Source organism: Archocentrus centrarchus, chromosome 3 (assembly GCF_007364275.1).
Source record: "Archocentrus centrarchus isolate MPI-CPG fArcCen1 chromosome 3, fArcCen1, whole genome shotgun sequence".
Lineage (NCBI taxonomy): Eukaryota > Metazoa > Chordata > Actinopteri > Cichliformes > Cichlidae > Archocentrus > Archocentrus centrarchus.
Window position 1 is genome coordinate 22152119 of NC_044348.1, and position 21774 is coordinate 22173892.

At 40.0% G+C, this 21774-nt stretch overlaps 1 protein-coding gene across 1 annotated transcript in view; it reads right to left on the bottom strand.

The window, feature by feature from the left end:
• Nucleotides 1–21774, bottom strand: part of kif26ba (kinesin family member 26Ba) — a 107383-nt gene that overhangs the window by 56340 nt on the left and 29269 nt on the right. The window contains exon 3 of the mRNA XM_030724713.1: nt 17027–17713. Within this exon, the coding sequence (XP_030580573.1) occupies nt 17027–17713 (687 nt within the window). The remainder of the gene's footprint in view (nt 1–17026; nt 17714–21774) is intronic.

Consider the following 21774-nt stretch of genomic DNA (forward strand, 5'->3'; position numbering starts at 1 on the left):
GCACTTGGCCACAGTGGGAAGGAAAAACTCCCTTTTAGCAGCAGAAACAGTCTCAGCCAAATGACCAGCTGAGGATGAGGGATAGGACAATAGACACACTGTGGAAGAGAGCCAGAGATTAATAATAACTAATGATTAAATGCAGAGTGGTATATAAACACATAGAGAGTGAAAAGAGGTAAGTGAAGAAGAAATCATGTGAAGCTCCCAGCAGTCTAGGCTTATTGCAGTGTAACTATAAGCTTTATCAAAAAGGAAAGTTTTAAGGCTAAAAAACAGAGAGGGTGTCTGTCTACCGAATCCAAACTGGGAGCTGGTTCCACAGAAGAGGGGCCTGAAAGCTGAAGGCTCTGCCTCCCATTCTACTTTTAAATACCCAAGGAACCACAAGTAAGCCTGCAGTCTAAGAAAGTGTTCTATTGGGGTGATATGGTACTATGAATTCTTTAGTGTAATATGGGGCCTGATTAACCAAGACTTGTATGAAAGGAGAAGGATTAATAAGGAGAACGACATAATAAATGCATGAACTAGTTTTCCAGCATCACTCTGAGACAGAATGTTTCTAATTTCAGAGATATTGCACAAATGTCTTTAAGACATTCCTGTTGATTAACTAATTGGTCTGTGTCATCTGGCTTCATGGCTAGATGAAGCTGGGTATCATCTGCATAGCAATGAAAATGTATGCTATGTCTTTTAATGATACTTAGAATGATGCATTTATTTGACATTCATCAGCAAATAATGTGTAAGTGTAAATCATGTGTTCAATTGCAATGCAAATTTTTTTTTTTTTTTTTTTTTTACTTCTGCTAACCACCCAAAACAAAGTCAATTTACACAGGTATACCACTTTATTAAGTACACCTGTTTAACTAACCTGTTAATGGAACCATCTAATCAGACAATTGCATGTGAGCAACTCAGAGCATTTAGACATGTAGACATGTTCAAGAAAACCTGTTGAAGTTCAGCCTGCACGATTGCTGGTATTTCATAAACTACTAATCTACTAGGATTTTCTTACACAGCCATCTTTAGGGTTTACAGACAATGGTCCAAAAAAGCAAACAAACATGAAAATACCCATTGAGCAGCCGTTCTCTGGGTGAAAATACCAAGTAACCACTTGTTACAACAAAGGTATGCTGAAGGGCATCTCTGAATGTACAACATGCTGAACCATGGACAACAACAACAGAAGACCACACCAGCTTCCACTTCTGTCAGCTAAGAACAGGAAACTGAGGCTACAATTCAAACAGTCTCAACAAAATTGGATAATTAAAAAACTGTTGCTTGATCTTATGAGTCTCAATTTCTGCCACGACATTTGGATAGTAGGGCCAGAAACTGGCATAAATAGCATGAAAGCATGTCTCCATCCTGCCTCATGTTGGCAGTTCAGGCTGCTGGTGGTATAATGGTGTGGGAGATATTTTCTTGACACACTCTGGGCCTCGTAGTACCAACTAAGTATTATTTAAATGCCACAGCCTACCTGAGTATTGTTGCTGACCATGTCCAGCCCTTTATGACCACAGTATACCCATCTTCTGATGGCTGCTTCTAGCAGGGTAATGCACCGTGTCACAGACCTCAAATCACCTCAAACTGGTGTCTTGAACATGACAGTGAGTTCACTGTACTCAAATGACCTCCGCAGTCACCACATCTCAGTCCAATTGAGCACCTTTGGGATGTGGTGGAACAAGAGAATCCCATCATGGATATGCAGCTGACAAATCTGCAACAGCTGTGTGATGCTAACATGTCAATATGGTCCAAAATCTCTGAGGAATGTTTCCAGCACCTTGTTGAATCTATGCCATGAATAATTAAGTCAGTTCTGAAGGAAAAAGGATATTTTTTTTTTTTTTTCCTGTATTATTGTAGGGTCTTTACCCACAATACAAAGCGCCTTGAGGCGACAGTTTGTTGTGATTTGGCGCTATATAAATAAAATTGAATTGAATTGAATTGAATCACTGACTGGTGAGTGTACAATCAACATTCAAGTAGAGTACTTTTTATGTCATACCAGTATGAAGTGTTTGCACTTTATTGTGAGTGTATGGATGTGAAATTGCCTTTTAATTGTTCGTATCAAGTAATAATGAAATTACAAAGGTTTTTCTGATTATGGCATTTTTGAAATTTGTTATAACAGAACAAATACTAATAGGGAGTAACTGTAATATATAGGCAGTGGTTTAATGTGGCAGATATTCCTCTCTCCTGTCAGAGTCTGTAAATATTAACAAAATGAATGAGATAAAGTTATAATGCTTCATTAATTATGTTTCAATTTGTATGGTACATTTAACTAATTTGTATGTGAGTTTGGCCCAGTTGCATGTACTCTATACTGTATGTGTTTATGGGTTTGTGCGCGCATGTGTATTTGCATGTGTTAAGGCTAAACATTCATGACATAGATATGGATTATTGATTAGAGTTCTTTGTGCTGCCTGCAGCAAGACAGCAAAGCACCTAAATCATAACCACACACTCCAATAAAGAAATTACAGCTTTTTGTGGTGTTAATGCAAGTCTATTGTGAATATGTCTGTATGTGTTCTCATGATGCATGTTTCTCCATGTGTGTGTGTGTACCTGTGTGTATGTGGGTAAATCAGCGTCAGTGTGCTTATATTTACTGCTGAGGGCTCCTGGGGTCCAACCTCACCACCTGCTGCCTTGATAAATTACCTATTGTAAATGAGATGCCTCTATAGTTTATATACCATATTCCCTGGTGCATTTACAGCCTCTTCAAATGCTCTGACTTGGCCTGGTACCCCTGCATTATTAAAGGAGTCGTGAACATATGGAATAATTTGTACTGGCTAATCATAAATTCTGATGAATAAAACAAGGAAAAATACAAGCACAAAAAATGTAAAAAAGTGGTCCCACAGAATGTTAATATGTATGTTAGGTGCTTTAATAATATGTGGCTATCAGTGCTGGTGCTTCAGTATAGACCACGAGGGCTGGACAGACATACAGACTCAGGTTTATATCCAACACAAGATTTAGAGCCTACAGCCATGCTACCAGCTCAGGGAGATTGTACCTATGCAGTGTACTTGGCACTGTCATGAACTAAATGCCTAAATCAAGCAAGTTAATGTTAATATTAGTGTGGCTAAACACAAGTAGAGCTGAAGCTGACAGAGCTGTCACTTTTACTGTTATTTGGTCTATAATTAATGGACGGGACACAAATGATGGCTTTAGCAAAGGAAGTAAGAGGTCAAATATCAGCCTGTAGGTAACACTAATGGCCATCCATAAAGAGTTTCATCATATCAAAAAATGTCAACCACATGCTGGTGTTGCAAGTGCCCCTTTTACACTTGGACAACCCTGTTTCCTGTTCTGTTATGTGGATTCTGACATCCAATTCATTGGTCTCATATTTGTTATTAAAATATCTCCTAATTATCTCCATAGTGACCTCCATTTTATCTAGTCTCACATTATTAAATGTGGTGTGTCCTAGGTCAGGGGAGGTATTGCTGTTTTTTTTTTTTTTTCTTTTCTTTTCATGTCACCTGTAGTTTTTGTCAGGCTTGCTGGCATTAACAGGCAGAGGCAGAGTTAGACCATTTAATTTATGAAGCAGATTTTTTTCTTTAGAATATGCTCATGCTGCAATACGTCTGGCTACCGTTTGCACCAATCACAATATGACCCTGACCATTATCAAATGCAATTTAGCTAAGCTGTTTGCATTGATGTTCCTTGTAATGTACCCTTTTCATTAACATGTAATTTCCAAAATGCAGCAATCTCCAGAGCTGAAAAATAAAGCTGCATTGAAAGTGAAGTTCCTGAAATCGCCAACTAAGACTGGCTATAAATGACTTAATCCCTGTACACTGTGTTAAAATGCCCAACTTTACAACAGAAATAAATATATTTACAGCATGGTATTAAAAAAGGTTATTGTCTCTGTAGTTACACTCTGTAGAGTGTGCCGTCTCTACTACTGATGCTGTTTGTGGTGTCCATCTGCACCTCTCCTCTTTGCCTGGTCACACTCTGGTCTCAGCAACTGTTAACAACAGCATTACAATTATGTCCTCAGCCTCCACACCCTTTTTGTAGCTCACTGTGTGTTCTCTTATGGTACATCTAAGAGTTTGCCAAGTGCTGTTATTGGTTTGTAATGGGATTTTGTTTGCTTGTGTGTGTGTGTGTGTGTCTGTGCAAATAGACAAATTCAGTTTTATTGTATGCAGCACTGAAGCAGAAAGCGTGAAGTGCCTTTTTCTTTTATACTATTTTCTCATCTACTGTTTCTTGGAAGATGAATCTGTTCCATTAGTTACTTTGCCCTTGGTGCAATCCCAGATACTGTACATTTCTTTCATTTATTGTCACCTTTCTTTTTACATGTGTATGGCTGAATAAATATCACACTTGAAATTCATGTGGAATTTCAAGTGAATCGGTGGCCGGGGCAGGACCTCCCTTTATACCTTTCTGTTGTGTTTCCTCATGACTAGACAGGAGTGTAACAGAGTCTGAGCTTTGACTGACAGATGTGTGAATGCAGACAGCTGAAGCTGATGGCTGTCTGCTAAGCTTCACATCTTCTAATTTCAGTCACTGAACGTGCGGTTGAACATTTGTGGTGTTAGTACCTTTGGAGTTATTTGATAATTATTTGAGATATTTCAATCACACTGAGTTACTGTCACTGCCATCCTTAACTCTAAACCACTATCAGGGCTAAAAAAAAAAACAATGCAGTAACTATATTCATCTTCATAGCAATACAAGATTTCAAAGGGTTTGCTGTGCCTCTCTGTAGCGGCGGTGTACTGATGGATGCCTCATCCCTGTTTGAGAGCTGTCATATTAATTCTTCATGGGAGTTGTGCACACAGAAAATTGATGGTCACCTGGCTAAAGCATTTAGATAGCATTTTAGATAAAGTACTCATTAAAGTAAATTATGTTCCATTCAGATTTTCCCACAGGACACAAAGGCTGAGTTGCTGTCTCTACACTTTACAATAAATTAGGTTATCCTACATTGAATGAAACTTTAATGATTCCTGTGGGGATATTAGGTCACAGCAGCAGATAAAAGGATATAGATAATAGCAGGACAAATTGAGATGACTGAGGATAATGCGACAGCCAAAGGTGAAAATAATGCAGCAAGTGAATGAAAAACACCGAATCTGACCATGTTTTTTCAAATTAAGATGGTCCTTAGAGTGTATCACTGAATATGGGCTTTTAACAAATATGATATTACATTTCCACAAAAAGATTTAAAAAAAAAACACACTATACTTCTGTCACTCTCTCCCTTTTCCTCTACACAACTTCTCTTGTCCACATCTCTCCCTCCCTTGTGCATGGAAACCAATAAAATCTGACCCATTCATCTTCATTACATCACAAACGCCATTTCCCCAGCACTTACTTTACTCATCAGTCTCTCTTATTCTATTCTTTCTCATATTACAGGAGGCCAACATACAATCTGCGCCTGAAATTTCAGCTTTGTATAAGGAAAATAGAAATTGTGTTTGTGTCCATGCTCGCGTGTGGTCCTGTCTGATTTTATCAGGGGAATAAACACAATCTGTAAAACCATCTGAACACTTACTGCAGTGGTTTGGAGGAAGAGGAAAAAGGGGCCGCCTGTTCAAAATTAAAGTAGGGGAGGAAATGCAAAAAAATAAAGAAAGAAAGAAGTGAGCAAATGGAGCAGGATGTTTATTTATTTCACATGGAGGTGATAGAGTTACAGAGGCAGGAGTTTATGTGTGATACTATGAAGGAAAAGGAAGTAAGCACAGAGGAAACAGAAAACAGCCATGAAAATACACAAGACACAGAAATGACATGGAAATGGATGTTGGGAGGAAGTAAATTATAGATATATTTGTAAACCTGAACTCTTAATACCCACAGTAAGGCAAGGGGGTCAAAGGTTCAAGTGTCCTTAATGTATATGAGGACAAGACAATATTGGAAACACATTTTAATGCAGTCCAAATACAGTACTTCATCAAGGCATATTTTATGGCAGAGCTGTTGAACTGGAATTTCGACTATTACACTAGGTGTTCCTGATAAGGTGGTCAGTGAGTGCATGAATGCTAGAGAGAGAGAGACAGACAGACAGACAGACAGACAGAGGGAGAAGAGAGGCAGAAAAGGAGATCTGTTTTGCCATGTAAGCATGAATAATATGTTACACAATCAAATCAGAAACACAGAAACACTGTCAGGGCTTCATTATACATAAAATACATAAAAATGAAAATCAATTAAAACAGAACTGAATGGAAAATGGGAGAAATGTAGATTTATTTTATATGTTCACTTTGCATAAAAATACATAACATTTAGACTGTTAGCTGCACTTACTCTATCAAGCTGTCTCTTCTCTTTCCACCCAGTAGGGTTGTGCCATATCAGACTGTCCATGATAATACCAGCATAAATTTGTATGTGATGCCATGCATTTATGTTCGCTAGTGCCCGCACAAAAACAACTCAAGCCAAAACATGTCTGACAGCAAGAACAGCGTGTCAGCTGCCAATGATGGTTTAGTACCTAAAAAGGGAGCTACTTCAATAGTATAGCAAAAATAGTATGGTACAAGAGGTCAGACCTCCAACAAAGAACAATACTTTGCAAAATATGAAAAAAAAAAAAAAAAAAAAAAAACTGTTCCTGCTAAAGGTAGAAACAACAAACTTGTTTTACTTGTCAAGTACAACCAAGTTCTGAAAGTTATGAAGGCATGCGAGGAGGATGGCAGCAGCAGGTGATGTGCGACCAAGCATCACTGAAGCACTCACTAGTTATACTCCATGTGACAAGAAGAGCCAACAGTGGATAGAAATTACTGATCCTGTTGCATGGTGGAAAAGCAGGATTTTGAGCCACTGGTTAAAAAGCTCGACCCAAGATACAACAGCCCAGGTAGAAAATACCTTTCAGTTTCACTTTTATTATATGACAATATTGTTAGGGCTCATTAAGTGTTACAAAGTTAGGTTATTGTTAAACTAAAGTGTTAAGTGGTTATATTATAATTTTACTTAAAATTCCCAAGAAAAAACACTACCTAGGCTACATTTTGCTTACATTTGACTTAAGCTCTTTCACTATTATTGCACTATAAAGCGTGATTTGTGGTCCCACATATGTGTCAGTATGCAGTGGAGTTCAACGGGAACAGGAGAACTGTGAAAAAAACCTTTAAAGATCAGAAAATACTGTATGAAAAGTAGACAGTGGACACTTTTCATTGCAATCGTTTTCAGTTCAGCTGCTTGTATGTTATAACTTCGCTCTTCTCTGCGACTGGCTGACGGACCAACAACAGCACAAAATGACCCTCACAACAATGCAGATAGCGGAGACTTGTTTACGGATTCACTGACAAAAGTAACATCAGAGAGACTGATCAGGCCTTTTCAGATGTGTTAGTTGAGCCAAACAAAGCCATAGTCAACTTCAAGCTTGACACTGGAGCCTCAGCAAATGTCATTCCCCCTGATATTTTCAAAAGATTGGGGATGCAGAACATGCCACAGCCTTCAACCCGCCCTTTCTACAGTTATGGAGGTGAGCAGCTACCTGTCAGAGGCAAGTGCAGCATTAAATACCAGTATAGAGACATTCACCTAACACTGACAGTCCACACTGTTGACACACATGCTCCACCAGTGTTAGGACTACAGGCATGTCTAAACTTTGGACTCATTAAGCTTATACTGTCTATATGGCTCATCTGAGATGTCTGTTATGGATGAATTTGCAGATGTATTCCTGGTAAGTGTACTATTCATATTGACCCCAATGCAGCACATGTAGGTCACCCACCAAGATGCATTCCTCTTGGTCTGCCAGACCACCTGAAAGAAGAGCTACAGCTGACCAGGTGGTCAGCAGAGGAGACCCATTGAAGGCTTGGTTGGGGATCGACGATGGTGACAGAGACCCGTGGATGACATGGCTGGAGGCCAATGTCTGGGGAGGCGACAGGACACCTCTGGTGGAATGGCTAAAGGCTGACATCAGCGAATGAAACTCTCTGAGGGCCAGTGTCAGCGAAGGCAAGGGAACTTAGGTGGTCAGAAGCAGAGACCCTCTGGGGTCCAACTACACAGGAGATGAGACCCCTCCAGAGGCTGGCGGTGAAAGAGAAAGATTGGCAGAGGTGATGGGACACCTCTGATACAAATAGGAGTCGGACCCTTGGACTCAGGACAGGTTCAGGACTTTCAGTCAGAGCGGGACCCACTGGCTTGGGCTCAGAACTCTCAGGCACAGGCACACCAGTTGGCCCCATTGAAGATAGTGGTGATGGGGACTCCAGCAGTCCTCACCCAGGTCACTTGGGATTCTTGGGACACTCGGGATGCTGCAGCAGCTCTGGTTTGGGATACTCAGGATGCTGCAGCAGCTCAGGCTTGGGACACTCGGGACGGTGCAGCAGCTCAGGCTCCTTGATGCGCAGGTTGCTCAGGATGCGCAGGTTGCTCAGGATGCACAGGTTGCTCAGGATGTGGAGGTTGCTCAGCTCGCTCTGGCAGCTCAGGTTGCACTAGCTGGAGCTGTGCAGGAGATCTCACATCCATCACCACTGAGGGTTGACCTCGGGTTGTGCAGGGCTAACAGCCAACCCCTCAGATGACTAGGGCTGCTGCAACCCCTGCTAAGGATACTCAGGATATGTTGGGAGTGCGTGGAGCATGCAGTCTCTTCTGAGGGCACTAGAGGCTGGGGATGCTCAGGATTGTTGGACCCACAGGATTGTTAGAATGCTGGGGCTGCCTAGTGGGATGCACAGGCTCCACGGAATGCTGGGGCTGTTTGGCAGAACATGCAGCCATCTCCTCTGACAACTCGAGCCGCAGCAACTCAGTCACAGGCTGCACAGGTTACTCTGGATACTCAGGTTGCTCTGGATACTAAGATTGCTCAGGTCAGGTCTGCTCAGCAGGCTCCAGCTCAAAAGTAAGAGGTTTTGGCATGTTTTTCATGGGCACAACCCACGTACTCAACTCTGCTGCTCAACCCACAAATGCATTTTCTTTGCAAATAGGGCACCATTTAAGAGGAAATAAACAGGCTTTCCAACAAATTAAGAGTTATTGCCAAGAAGCATTGTTACAAAGTATTGTCTCTGTTTTTACAGGCTAGAAAACATAAGATTCTGACTCAGACTGAGCAGGCTGGGAAACACAAAGTTCAAACTCAGTTTGAGCCTGCAACCCAAAACACAGTCTCTGACTGGGACAGCTGAGCAGTACAATAAACAGTTTCAAGAGATGCCAACTGGGAAACATCGCAAATGCCAATGAAACACCAGGCAAACCAAGAAACTCAGCATAATTAAATAACCAAAATCTCAAAGTCCAAAAACTCTAAATGCTGGGTAACAAACCCAGGACCATGACACTTATCCCATAAGTCAAACCTTTAGGTCACAAGCTTCCCTGATGTATAGGCCACCACTGCTTCCTAATTCATTAAAATATTAATTATTATTATAGTCTGGCAGCATTTTAAAAATATATATACAAACAATATGCTTGCAAGTGTTTTCTTATTTCACATCCTGTTTCTCTTAGATAAACAAAAACAATCTGCACAAAAACTGGCTCAACAGATTCATGGTAAATTAGAACGGCTAATCTAACCATTGTTGGAATTAAACACACACACACACACACACACACACACACACACACACACACACACACACACACACACACTGTATAAACCTCTTTTCAATTAGCTGCTTGAAGGACAGAGTGAGGGCAAAGAGGTAATGTTGGATTAGTATTTTCATGCCAGAGAGAGAAGGAGTGAGATGCACAGATTCCTTCAACCATAACACTGCCATAACAAGCCCCCAAAAATAAAGTAAGCCTTTGGTATAGACACGATTTTTATTGACAGCTTTGATCTACGTGTGAACTAATTAAAGGACCATGTGTCACTGAACTCTGCAATTAATTTTGAGGCATGGACATTTACACTCACCAGCATCCCGAGCAGCTAATAAAAAACAAAGTAATCGAGTATTCTAGCGATTATTCCATCGATTATTCGAGTAATCAAATAAGAAACACTTTTGTCTTATTAACAGTTCGTCTGCATATTTTGACTTTCATCAAATTTGCAGACGAACAAAATAAGCTAACTGCAGAGGTGATGGAACAGCTACAAAATTCTTTTGTTCATGTTGACACTTGCTGATCAGGTGGTTGATGAAGGACCTCCAGGTGTTTCCCAGTAAAGGTTTTAATAGTTGTTACAGGAAAAAGCACTGCTGCTTTGGACCAGTGTTAATTTTGTTGACGAACTATTTTCCTCATAGTTTTTGTCAACGACCCTTTTTTTCATGACGAAAACGAGACGATAACTAAATTAAAAACTACCTAAAAGGATAAAAACTATAACGAAATTAATTGACACTTTAGTCAGCGAATGAAAACAAGACGAAAATGCTTGGCGGGGACGACATCCAATCAGAACTTATGTAATTTTGTGACAGGGAGGGACCAGTTAGGAAAACATCCAATCAAACGCACAGTTGCACAAATTTGAGTTAAACCCTGGAAGGCCAAACTAGCCTGTGAATTGTCGTTACTTCTGATAGAACTAAGTTATGCAAACAATGTCAGCAGGGAGAAAGAGAAGAGCCGAAGTATGGACACAAATCGATGTGTAAACCATGTGGGGCGACTATCTCGGGTAAAACACAGCTAACAAATCTTGAACGACATCTGCAAGCCAGTCACCCAGATCTCCATGCAAAGGTGAGCATTTTAATGTCATACAGTGTAAAGTGTTTTTCCCAGTTTAGCGTTTGTGTTTAGAGAAAATCACCACACTGCGGTGGATTAGCCTTTCCTAATCTTAGTCCTGAAGGCACACTGCCCTGTACCTTTAAGAGTGTGTCCTGCTGCTAAAAATGTTGTTTGTTCAATATGTTAGTGTGTATTGGTCTTTCAAGCATTAATAATATTCCATAGCTTTTAATAAATTTAATGAATAAGTTTAATTTCATGTAAGTGTGTATAATGACTCATTCAAGGGAACTGAAGAAAAAGCATTTACATTTTATACCCTTTATATTTTAGTCGACTGAATCGACTGTAGATTTAGTCGACTATATTCTTATGCTAATTAGTCAACTAAAACTAGACTAAAACTATTCAGATGACTAAATTATGACTACAACTAAATTACATTTTCGTCAAAAGACTATGACTAAAACTAAATCAAAATTTGCTGTCAAAATTAACACTGCTTTGATACTAGAAAAACATTTCCTTTCGCTCCACCTGAGCTCATTGTCTCGATAATGGCAGACAGACTGCACATAAAACTGCTGCTGTTGTGTTATCAGAGTTTTTGTTGAAAAACTGGGGGCTGCATGAGCTTAATCTTTACAGAATGATCGCTAGTGCTAATAGCGGCGCCCGCTAGCAAACTGCAAACACACACACACACACACACACACACACACACACACGCACGCACGCACGCACACACGCACACACACACACACACACACACACACACACACGAGTGTAGAGAGCAGTGGAGGCATGGAAAAAACGTGGCATCGATGATCCAATCGGTGTTAAAGAGTCATTTTTTCTAAATGAAGGAAATCCATCGCAGCGACAGAGAAATGCTGGTAATGTGGATGAAACGCTCCGCTTACGCGGTGACACCTGAGCGCTGCAGATTTTAAATGAAGCATCAAAGCAACAAATTTGTGTCGAGGATTTTTTATAATGAAATTATTTGAGTGATGAATCGTTGCAGCCCTATTTCAATCAGTGATTTCACTTTAATCTGCTGACAAACTAAAATGATCTCCACATCTTCTTTATGAGGCTATAGGACAATAACAATTAATGCTTAAATGGATCTGGTTTTAAACTTTATTTTTGGGGCATTTCACCTTTGTTTTATAGAGTAGTGCCGAACATGCAAGGAAAGTGAGGACAGACAGCAAGTGTGTGGGGAAAACACGTAGTAAAGGCATATGAGCCAAACCAGCACCCTAAATTGATTCAGTTTGAAGTTTCAGACCTCTTATGTGCACCTGCATGTTAGAAATAAACAAAGCAGCTCTGAGAGAGCACTCAGCAATAAAATTATTAAATTAAAATGTTTATTTTACCACTCTGTGCAATAAATCCCAAGATTAACAAATTTCTGCAGCATTAACAGTGTTATATATTTTATGTTCTTTCAAGTTCTTTTATGGGGTGGCCGTGGCTCAGGAGGTAGAACAGGTCGTCTACTAATTGGAAGGTTGGTGGTTTGATCCCTAGCTGCTCCACTCTGTATGCCAAAGTTTCTTTGGGCACGATACTGAACCCCAAGTTGCCTCCAATGCATCCACTGGAGTGTGAACGTTAGATTGAAAGCACTTAGGCAAAGAAAAAGTGTATGAATGAGACATTATCTGATAACGTCTCTGATTGGAGTAATCAACACTAATAGGAAGCATTTCATCATTTTGATCTACAAAACAGCCATTTTTATGTGAGTGCGCACAGAGCCTGAAGCAGAAAGCCTTGTTAACAGAGAGAGTTCATAACCAATGTTGTGATATCAATTATCTCCAACTTGGGTTTTAGGTTTTGTTGTCACAATTAACGCAAAGAAAACCTGGCTGTGCTGAACTTCATTCATAGTATACGGTGACTTATGACGTAGTCAGTACAGCTAAAAAGCTGTAGTCAGTCTACATGCATAGAATAAGCCTACAGTCTACAAGGTTGAAACTGGCTAAATAAAAAATGTGCTACTCAAGAATATAGTATTATCTAATGTCATTTGAAAATGTCTGTTGCTGTGTAGTTGAGAAATCTTGCTTCTTTTGACTGAGTCAGTGCTTCCTTTTGTTCTGGACTTCCTGTGTGACTGAAAAAAAAAATCCTAATAAATATAAAATCTGGGGGCAGTCACCTCTTAGAGTGCTGACCAAGCAGGAATTTAATGTCAGCCACGTGGGCAGACAGGTGGCTTCTTTTCTCTGTCTAACTGCCACAGCATCCTTCCTATTTCAGTTCATCTCTTGCTGTGCCACCTCTGACTGGAGACTTTACTGGCGATTTGAATTATTAAAATTAATTAAACCAGTCATTCATTTTAATATGTTGCTGTGTGCTTCTGAAGAATGAGACACATGATTCCCATAAATCCCACTGATTTCTGCTGCAGCATTTCAGCACAAAAATGCTTTACATTCCCTGCTGTCAATCCACGTGTTTGTTGTCTCTCTCACTTTGCTGAAGAGCGCGAGCATGTTGGAGGAGAATTCTCATTTGGCCTGCATTCAATCATCTCCTATTGTAAGACCCTATGAAAGCTCCACTGATGCTAAAACATCAAGCTATCACGCTGTTCTGTGCTGCAAGCGGGAAAGCAGATCAAATTCTCAGGCAAAGAGGAAATGCACTGTAGAGTTTGCTGTACATCTCAGCAACCTCCCAGCAATCTCCCTCCCTGATGTCCCAGAATTAACATTGTCACAACATACCGATGTTAAAATGTCACACGCAACCACTTATTATCTCTCGTCTCCTGTTTTATACCTTCTCTTCATCATTCTCCTCTTTAAAGCTAGTCTCTCTTCATTTCTTCATCTTGATTTCCAATTTTCATTTTTTGATTATCTCTCCACTCTACACCTCCCCCTTCACGTTCTCTAGCAGGCGTTATTCTAAATGAGGGTGATTTATTATCGCGTTTCTCCTTTCCTGCTGAAGCACCATTACTGCCAAAGCCTCAACAGAAACACACAGGCTCACTGGGATTTTACAATTCCCAACACACACGCTAACTCAAGAATACAGAATACAGAATGAGATCATGTAAAGACGTTCCTACACATCTTCGCAGAACTTCAAAACACACCGTTTGCACAAAATGATGTGCAAGTATGTATGCTGGCTGACACACTCTTACACTCAAAACCTTTTGCACACACAACCCGGCACGCTCACACACAGATATGCTTAAAAATGTATCTAAATGCAAATGACAAAAAAGACAGAAAGAAGCCTGAAGGGAATGTTTGTTGTAAACACTTTTAAAGGATTTAATAAGTGGACAGCCAAGATTAGTGTAACAAACTCAGTATCTGACCCAGTGTCAAATATGTTAAATAATAATAATAAAAAAAATCCTGAACTTTATGAAATCACTATCAAGTTGACCTCTGACCCTTTGGATATACAATAAAATGTGCATCTGAAATCTTGTGTCAGGGTCAAAATGTCTTTCATAAGATTACAGTGATCTTTATCTTTGACCAGTTCATGCTTGAGTCCAAGTGAACATTTGTGAACAATTTCTAGAAATTCCTTTGTTCGAGCAGCTTTCAAGAGAATGAGATATACATGAATGGAAAATCCCCTCCACACCATGCACAAGCATTTTGTTGATTAGTTAAAGATGGCATTGTCTCGTTTTATATGTATTTGTGCAGACATGCTGTGAAATATCAATTTTTTTATCTCTCAGTGGTGAGAATTCTTCCAAAGACTCCTGGATCCTTATCCAGAACAACTCAAAACATTAATCACTTCTAGTTGAGCCAAGCCCCATATGTGGTGGAATTCTCATGCAAATCAATCCATAACTTTCCAAACAATCGTGCTAACAAACAGAAGGAGTCACGTTACCTAAAAAACTAAACAATTCTTTATTTTCTGAGAAGAGAAATTCTCTTTCAGTTTTGAACACTTCGACTGTTATTTCCACAAAGACAAACCAGAATGCATAAAAGCCTGCAAGCCGAATTTATTCTGACCAGTAGAACGTGATAACAAAACAATTCAAGAGACTGTACAAAGTAATTTCCATCTATGATTCCATCTCTCTGTATCTGATTTGAGTCGTGGGTTGAACAAAAAATGGAAAAACAGATGGGGTAACAGCAAGATAGAAGAGTGGATGAATATGAAGCAGACAAAGTGTGAGAATGTGAAGAGAGATAATAGAGGAGAAGTAAGGGGGGAGTAAGTGTGAAAGAAAATGAATGAGAATGAAAGAGTGAAAGGGAACTGGGGGTGTATGACATAAAGTCCCTGGAGTCCTAATTATCACTGTATGAATTATTACATCTGTATAACACATTCATGTTAACACACACACACACACACACACACACACACACACACACACACACACACACACACACACACACACACACCTCTGGATCTCCCCTGGAGTCTCAGCGCTACTGCCTCTCTCCATACACCTCTAGACCACTTCTCACCTAAGGCAATTTCTCCCTCCTACCATCCTCCTTTTTTGTGTAGTGGCGCTCCCTCTCTTCCTGTATCCCCCTAAAACAGTTTCTTTTATCTCTGTTTTCCATTTGAGCCTTGAGTCTTGCTTGGTACTACTTAATGCTTGATGTCAACATATTTTACTTCCCTCTTGATACAATGTCAAATTCTTAAGTTGACTGTTGTCTGCTGCGTGAGAGCTGTCCTTGCAGTTTTAGAAGATGCAAGCTAATCAGAAACTAGTATTTTAACACTTCAGGAGAAATAAATGTATAAAGCATTATGCTACCATTTGTCTTCGCAAATATGGACTCTAATTATTGTTCTGATTTGTATTTTGGTGAATTCTCTTTGTTTGGGAACCACAGTGCTTTAAGAGATATAATGTGTGATATTGCCATTGAGTTGGCTGGTTAGCGATGGAATACAAATTGAGTTTCTAAGACATTTAAAGTTTATTTGCAAAAGAAATTGGAGAAAGTCAGTCAGTCTCACTGATTTTAATTTACATGTATTATGTCTGTGATCCTGTTTGCAGTTGGTTTTAAAATGCCTCTTGAGTGATCACTGTAAACCCACCATGAGCTGCACTGGGGTCAGATTACTCTAACCACCTGCTGAGGTGGTCCAAGGTGCATTATAACAAAAATCTTTTGTGGAGTAAACACTAATCAGTCCACAAGTGTCCCTAACAATGGCAGAGAATACATTATATCAAGGCAGGGTATAGTGCTCCTTTTATGTCTTGTGCTTTGTGAGAGACAGACAAAATAACTGTGAGCTGGGTCCTTCGGACTTCCATCTGAAGTAATGTAGAACGTAAGGAAATCTGACCACAAGTAGACACTGTGGATAAATATGGGTGTAACAGCAATGTGACCCGGCAGTCCAGCTGTGATCAGATCAGCTAGGATGCATCTTGAAACCAAGTAAATGGGGGTCTCTGTGCTCAGGTCTGGCTAAGTTATGACCAATAAATATTACAGAAACTGAGTGGTAAGGATTTTAAAGTAACTGAATTTCTTTTAACATCACACAGTGTCTTTGGTTCCCATCTCTTCCTCTCTCTTCAGCTCTCATGTACCCCACTCAGGAGGCATGCTTCACAGTTGAAAAAATAAATTTAAGTCCATTTTGACGCCTCACAGTCAACATTTCTGCAGAAAAGTAATTTTTGTCTGCATGAGAAAAAAAAAAAATCCTGAAACTTTATGGTAGAAACATGCCAGCCTCAACATTTTATTTTATTTTGCATACACAATTTGATACTTATATATATTGTATTACAGAATAGAGAAGAAAACTTTCTGTTTAGATTGTTGTGTGTGCCAGAAAGCTTTTGTTAGCTCATTCTGACTTTGCATAAGGAGAATATATGTATAGAAAGGAAAACAATAGAGAAATAATTAAAATGAAAGCAGAGAAGTAACACGCAGATCATTTACGTTCCGATTCTTAACAAGGCCAAACTGCAGTTGGTAGAAATGCCTACAAACTGAACAATGTAAATGTACTTCTGAATTCCTGACTAATCTGTCAGACTCATATCAAGACACTATTCATGTTGCCTGTTATCACATGGTCATATAATCATATATTTCTACTGTTTCCATGGTGATATCGGCAATGTACTTATGGGAAGAATAGGTTCATATAATCCAAGACCCACACACAGACACATGCATTATATCTATAGGTTTACCTGATACGGATAGAGTGTGACTCCTCCATTCGTTCTGTTCAGGTGCTGATGTGCCTGCAGAGCTGCTGTACTCAGTACTGCTCCACTCCCATTATTACTGCTGCTACCCCCATTATTTACAGGGCTGTTTACTCCAGTCACTGGCTGCTGCTGGCCACCAGCTGGTTTTCCTGAACTAGGGGACCCATTTCTTCTGTCCACTCCACTTCCAAGGCCCAGAGAGCTGGGCTTGGACCCCAGTCTGTGCCCTGCACCTTGAGGTTGTGAGCTGCATGATCCATGGCTTGGGCTTGGTGTTGGAGTCTGGCTGGGGATTGGAGAAGGGGATTGTGAGGATGTGTGAGGAGGTTGTGAAACAGCAGCAGCAGCAGCAGCAGCAGCTGAGGGGGAGGAAGAGGAAGGAAGAAAAGGAGGCCATTCACGTGACAGAGGACCTCCTGGTGCTCCTGATGCTCCCATTGTACCCGGAGGTGCTTGAGATCCATATCGTCCACTCAGGGCTGGAGGAGAAGAGGTGGGAGACAAATCCCACTGGTCAAGAGTCAGAACCACACGCACAGCTTCCTGTTTGAGTTGAGTGAGGTGAGTGGCGCACACATCACAGCGACTGTCACGCTCATTCCACGCCCGGCGAGAACTGTTGGGCACCTGAAGTTTATCATGGAGGAGAAGTGAGAATGAGGGATCCTGGAAGGAGACAGAGAAAAACAAAAGCAGGCATTCAGACTGATGATTTAAGGTTTGAAATGAACAAGAACAGCTGGCAGTGAGATATGCTAAGAAAACCTTTAAGACAGGGAAGGATGAGACGGGAAGAAATCATGGGCATGTTGAACAAGTCCTTACTATGAATATTTATAGAAAAACTAAGAAACATGCTATTTAGCCTCAGGGAAGGAGTGTAGTGAGAGAGACACACAACAAGTGAAAAAACAAGTACACACACACATTATGTCCAGAGGGTCTAAAGGGTGAAAGTGTGACAGATGCTAGTGGCAAAAAGTTGTCTCATACAGGAATGAAAACACCTGACCTTCTACTCTTTCTTTTTTCCTATTTTTCTTCCTTTTATTGCGTGCACATCAGACTGAACTTTTTGCTAGAGTTCAGTATGATGTGTATGTGTAAGTTGCACCTTTGAATCATCCGTTAGCATATCTGCTCAATGAACACCAAAAATCTAAAAGAAAAATGAAGCAGTTTACACTTAATACAAGAGTTTAAGTGCTTGACTATCAATTTCTATCAATCAAAAACAACTGAAGTTATTGCTACATTACAAAAGCACCATCAATTTTAGCGATGGGAAATTTCCAACAAAAAGCCAATAAAAAAACTGAAGAATGACTATTTCTTTTATATTCATGCCTCATAAAGGAGTTCAAAGGTATTTGAATGAGCATATTTATTTGCACTTAAGGTGGAATGGCATTCAAATTAATATCACTTCAAACAAATAAAACTCACTTGACATTTTGAGTTTCATTCACTGTCACCAGCTGATCACCTTCTTGTTTTAAAACATATTTTTCTATCCTTTATGTAATGCATAAAACATAACATTAAATGATAATGAGCTACAGATATATGGAGGATTGGTACAAAGGGGAAAAAATAAAACATCACTGGTTTCAGTAATCTTCTTTATGCAGGCTACTACAATAATATTGTATCTATGTAATCTGAAATGCTTTATACTGCCAATAGTATTCGCTCATTTGCCTTCGCATGCATATGAACTTGAGTGACCTCCCATTCTTAAGCCATAGGGTTTAATATGAAAGTGGACAAGAAGGCCTGGCTCGCAGTCTCTGCTCTAACTCATCCCAAAGGTGTTCTGTCTGTTGAAGTCAGGACTCTGTGCAGCCCAGTCAAGTTCTTCCACACCAACCTCACCCACATGTCTTTATGGACCTAGCTTTGTGCACTGGTGTGCAGTCATGTTGAAACAGGAAGGGGCCATCCCCAAACTGTTCCCACAAAGTTGGGAGCATGAAATTGTCCAAAATGTCTTGGTATGCTGAAGCATTAAGAGTTCCCTTCATTAGAACTAAGGGGCCAAGCCCAACTCCTGAAAAACAACCCCACACCATAATTGCCCCACCCCTTTCACCAAACTTTACATTTGACACAATGCAGTCAGACAAGTACCGTTCTCCTGGCAACCGGCAAACTCATCCATCAGATTGCCAGATGGAGAAGCGTGATTCGTCACTCCAGAGAACACGTCTCCACTGCTCAACAACAAAAAAAAGAAATAACACACCTAAATTTGTCTCTCCTTTAAGCATTTGTCTGGTTACTTTTTGTGGATGCGTGTGTAAGAACAATTATTGTGTGCTTTCTTGTGTGTAGAATCGTGATATTCATCCAGTCTCTGTTTGGACTAATCTGTGCTTGTGTGCATAGCTATTTCTGTATAAAAAGGTGCATGTTCAGCCTGTATATGTTTTTCTGGACTAATTGGAACCACTTGCATAGAGCAAAGCTTAAATCTCTTGCCATGACTCTCTGGACTCAGTATCAAAGTTAACAAACTCGCGTACACCCTGATACAGATCTGCATCTAAACCTCATTTGACCCTAGTGAAAAATATTTTTTCTAAATTTTCCACAAAGCATTAAGGTCTTTATCTTGCAAAGGTCATTAAAAAGAAATGGCTTTTCCTCATAAAATCTGGCTTTGCTTAGGACCCTTGAGACTGATGGTAGGATTAAAATGACTGTGATTTTGTGAGCTTATTGTCCACCCAAATGCAGGTGTGGTGTGCATGTCTGCTTCAGAGCTCTGTAATTCAATTAAACACCTGTGGTAGCTGGTGCTACCACACTTGATGACTATAACCTTCCTACTTTCATCTATCCCACCCCTTGTATAACAAATACGTATGTCCTCACCCTTTTCTGCATAAGTGATAGTTACAGACTGAGTGCATGGTTAAACGTACAAACCATCTCATGCTATGTTAACTTAGAAGAGTAGAGATTAAAGAGGAATTGAAAGCATCACTTTCCTGCTATTTTTATGTGCCTCTGGATATATTCTTCCGTGCTCCCTGACAGGAATCTTTTCTGAAAGATGCTATTACCAAGCACTGCAGCATCTCAGAGCCATTACTTTCAAACCCTCTTGGTAAAGATTCGTGCAGCTGTCTAAATAACCCAAGACACAGTAATGTATGAGCAAACACTTCAGTCTCAACAGTTGGGACTTTTGTCTGAACATCTCAGTACACCATGCCAAGAAGATGCGCATGCACTTTATTTACCAACGAGATGAGGGGGCACTCTTTGTTTACTGAAGTTTAATCAATACACTAGTTATGGAGATGCAGAATTTCTAAGTGTGTGTATATGTCTGCCCAATCAATATTCATGCAACAGGCATCTCTTAGCAGATTTAGATGTTAAGATTGAGACAGATGATTGACAGAGAAGAGAGGAAAAACACACAGAAACAACAGCATTGGATTTATCAGCGCTGTCAATATGTTATACCACCCATTCATGTAATTATCAGGTTGTTTACCACATTACTGACAAATAATACTGCTTTAACACTGTCAGAAAGGCTTCCCAACTGTAGATGTCTGTGTGTGTGGTCAGCTTCTTTGGTGGCCCGTATGTTAATAACATAATAAGCACCTATTAGCGAAAAAAGTAAATGTAACATCCTGTCTGCCACACCTAATAGGCCTCTCTCAATGACAAGCCTGTAACCATACAATCAATACATTCTATGTATGTGTGTGTGTAAGTGTGCATGCACAAACTAACATTTCATTTAATAGTAAATGCACCCTCTCAATGTGAGAACTGCCTGCTTAGCTGTGTCAGCAAACCTCTAGACCACAAGATACACACACACACACACACACACACACACACACACACACACACACACACACACACACACACACACACACACTGAACGAGCTCAAGTCCTGCTGAGTATGTGAGCGTGTGTATGTGTGTTTATGTATAAATGGTAACTTGTTCCTTATGAAAACTAAGCAGCATAATGAACAGAACATGCAGTTAAGCATATACATACACGTGCATTTTCCTGCCTGACATTAGAGAACAATCGCACACTTCAGGCTGCAACTACTGAAGTCAAACTGTACGAAGGAAAGTTGAGGTGAAGCCTAACATTAAAAGCAGCTTTGTCTTTCGGCTACCCTCTTTAGGGGTCGCCACAGCAGCTAATCCCTGTCACCCTATCTCTTCTGAAGCATCCTCTGCAGTCACACCAGCCCTCTCCTATCCGTCACTACATCCATGAGTCCTCTCTGTGGCCTTTCTCTTTTCCTCCTGCCTGGCAGCACCATCTTCAACTTCCTTTGCCTGGTATATCTTTGCCAAATCAAATAAGTGGCTCATTAATAAGAGTTCCAAAGGCAGCTGATAGTTTTCATTTTCTTTACTGTATGGGAAGTGTTTTGACTGAATTTATATCCAACTAAGGGGAGAAGCATTAATAGTGATTAATAGTCATAATAATGACAAAATGATGTACTCGTAATGTAATGTCTTATGGTTTCACATTACATTACTCTTATTAATGCTTATGTAAGAGCCCAAAATTTGCCCCATGCTACTAAAATTTTCACTATAGAAAGAGTCTATTTCCCTTAATCTCTGAGATCATTTCCAAAAGGAATTTTTGTAAATGGAAGAAAACTTCCCTGCTGTCAAACTTTATTGTTGATGTACAAGAAAAATGTAATGCCATGTTGCCTACTGTT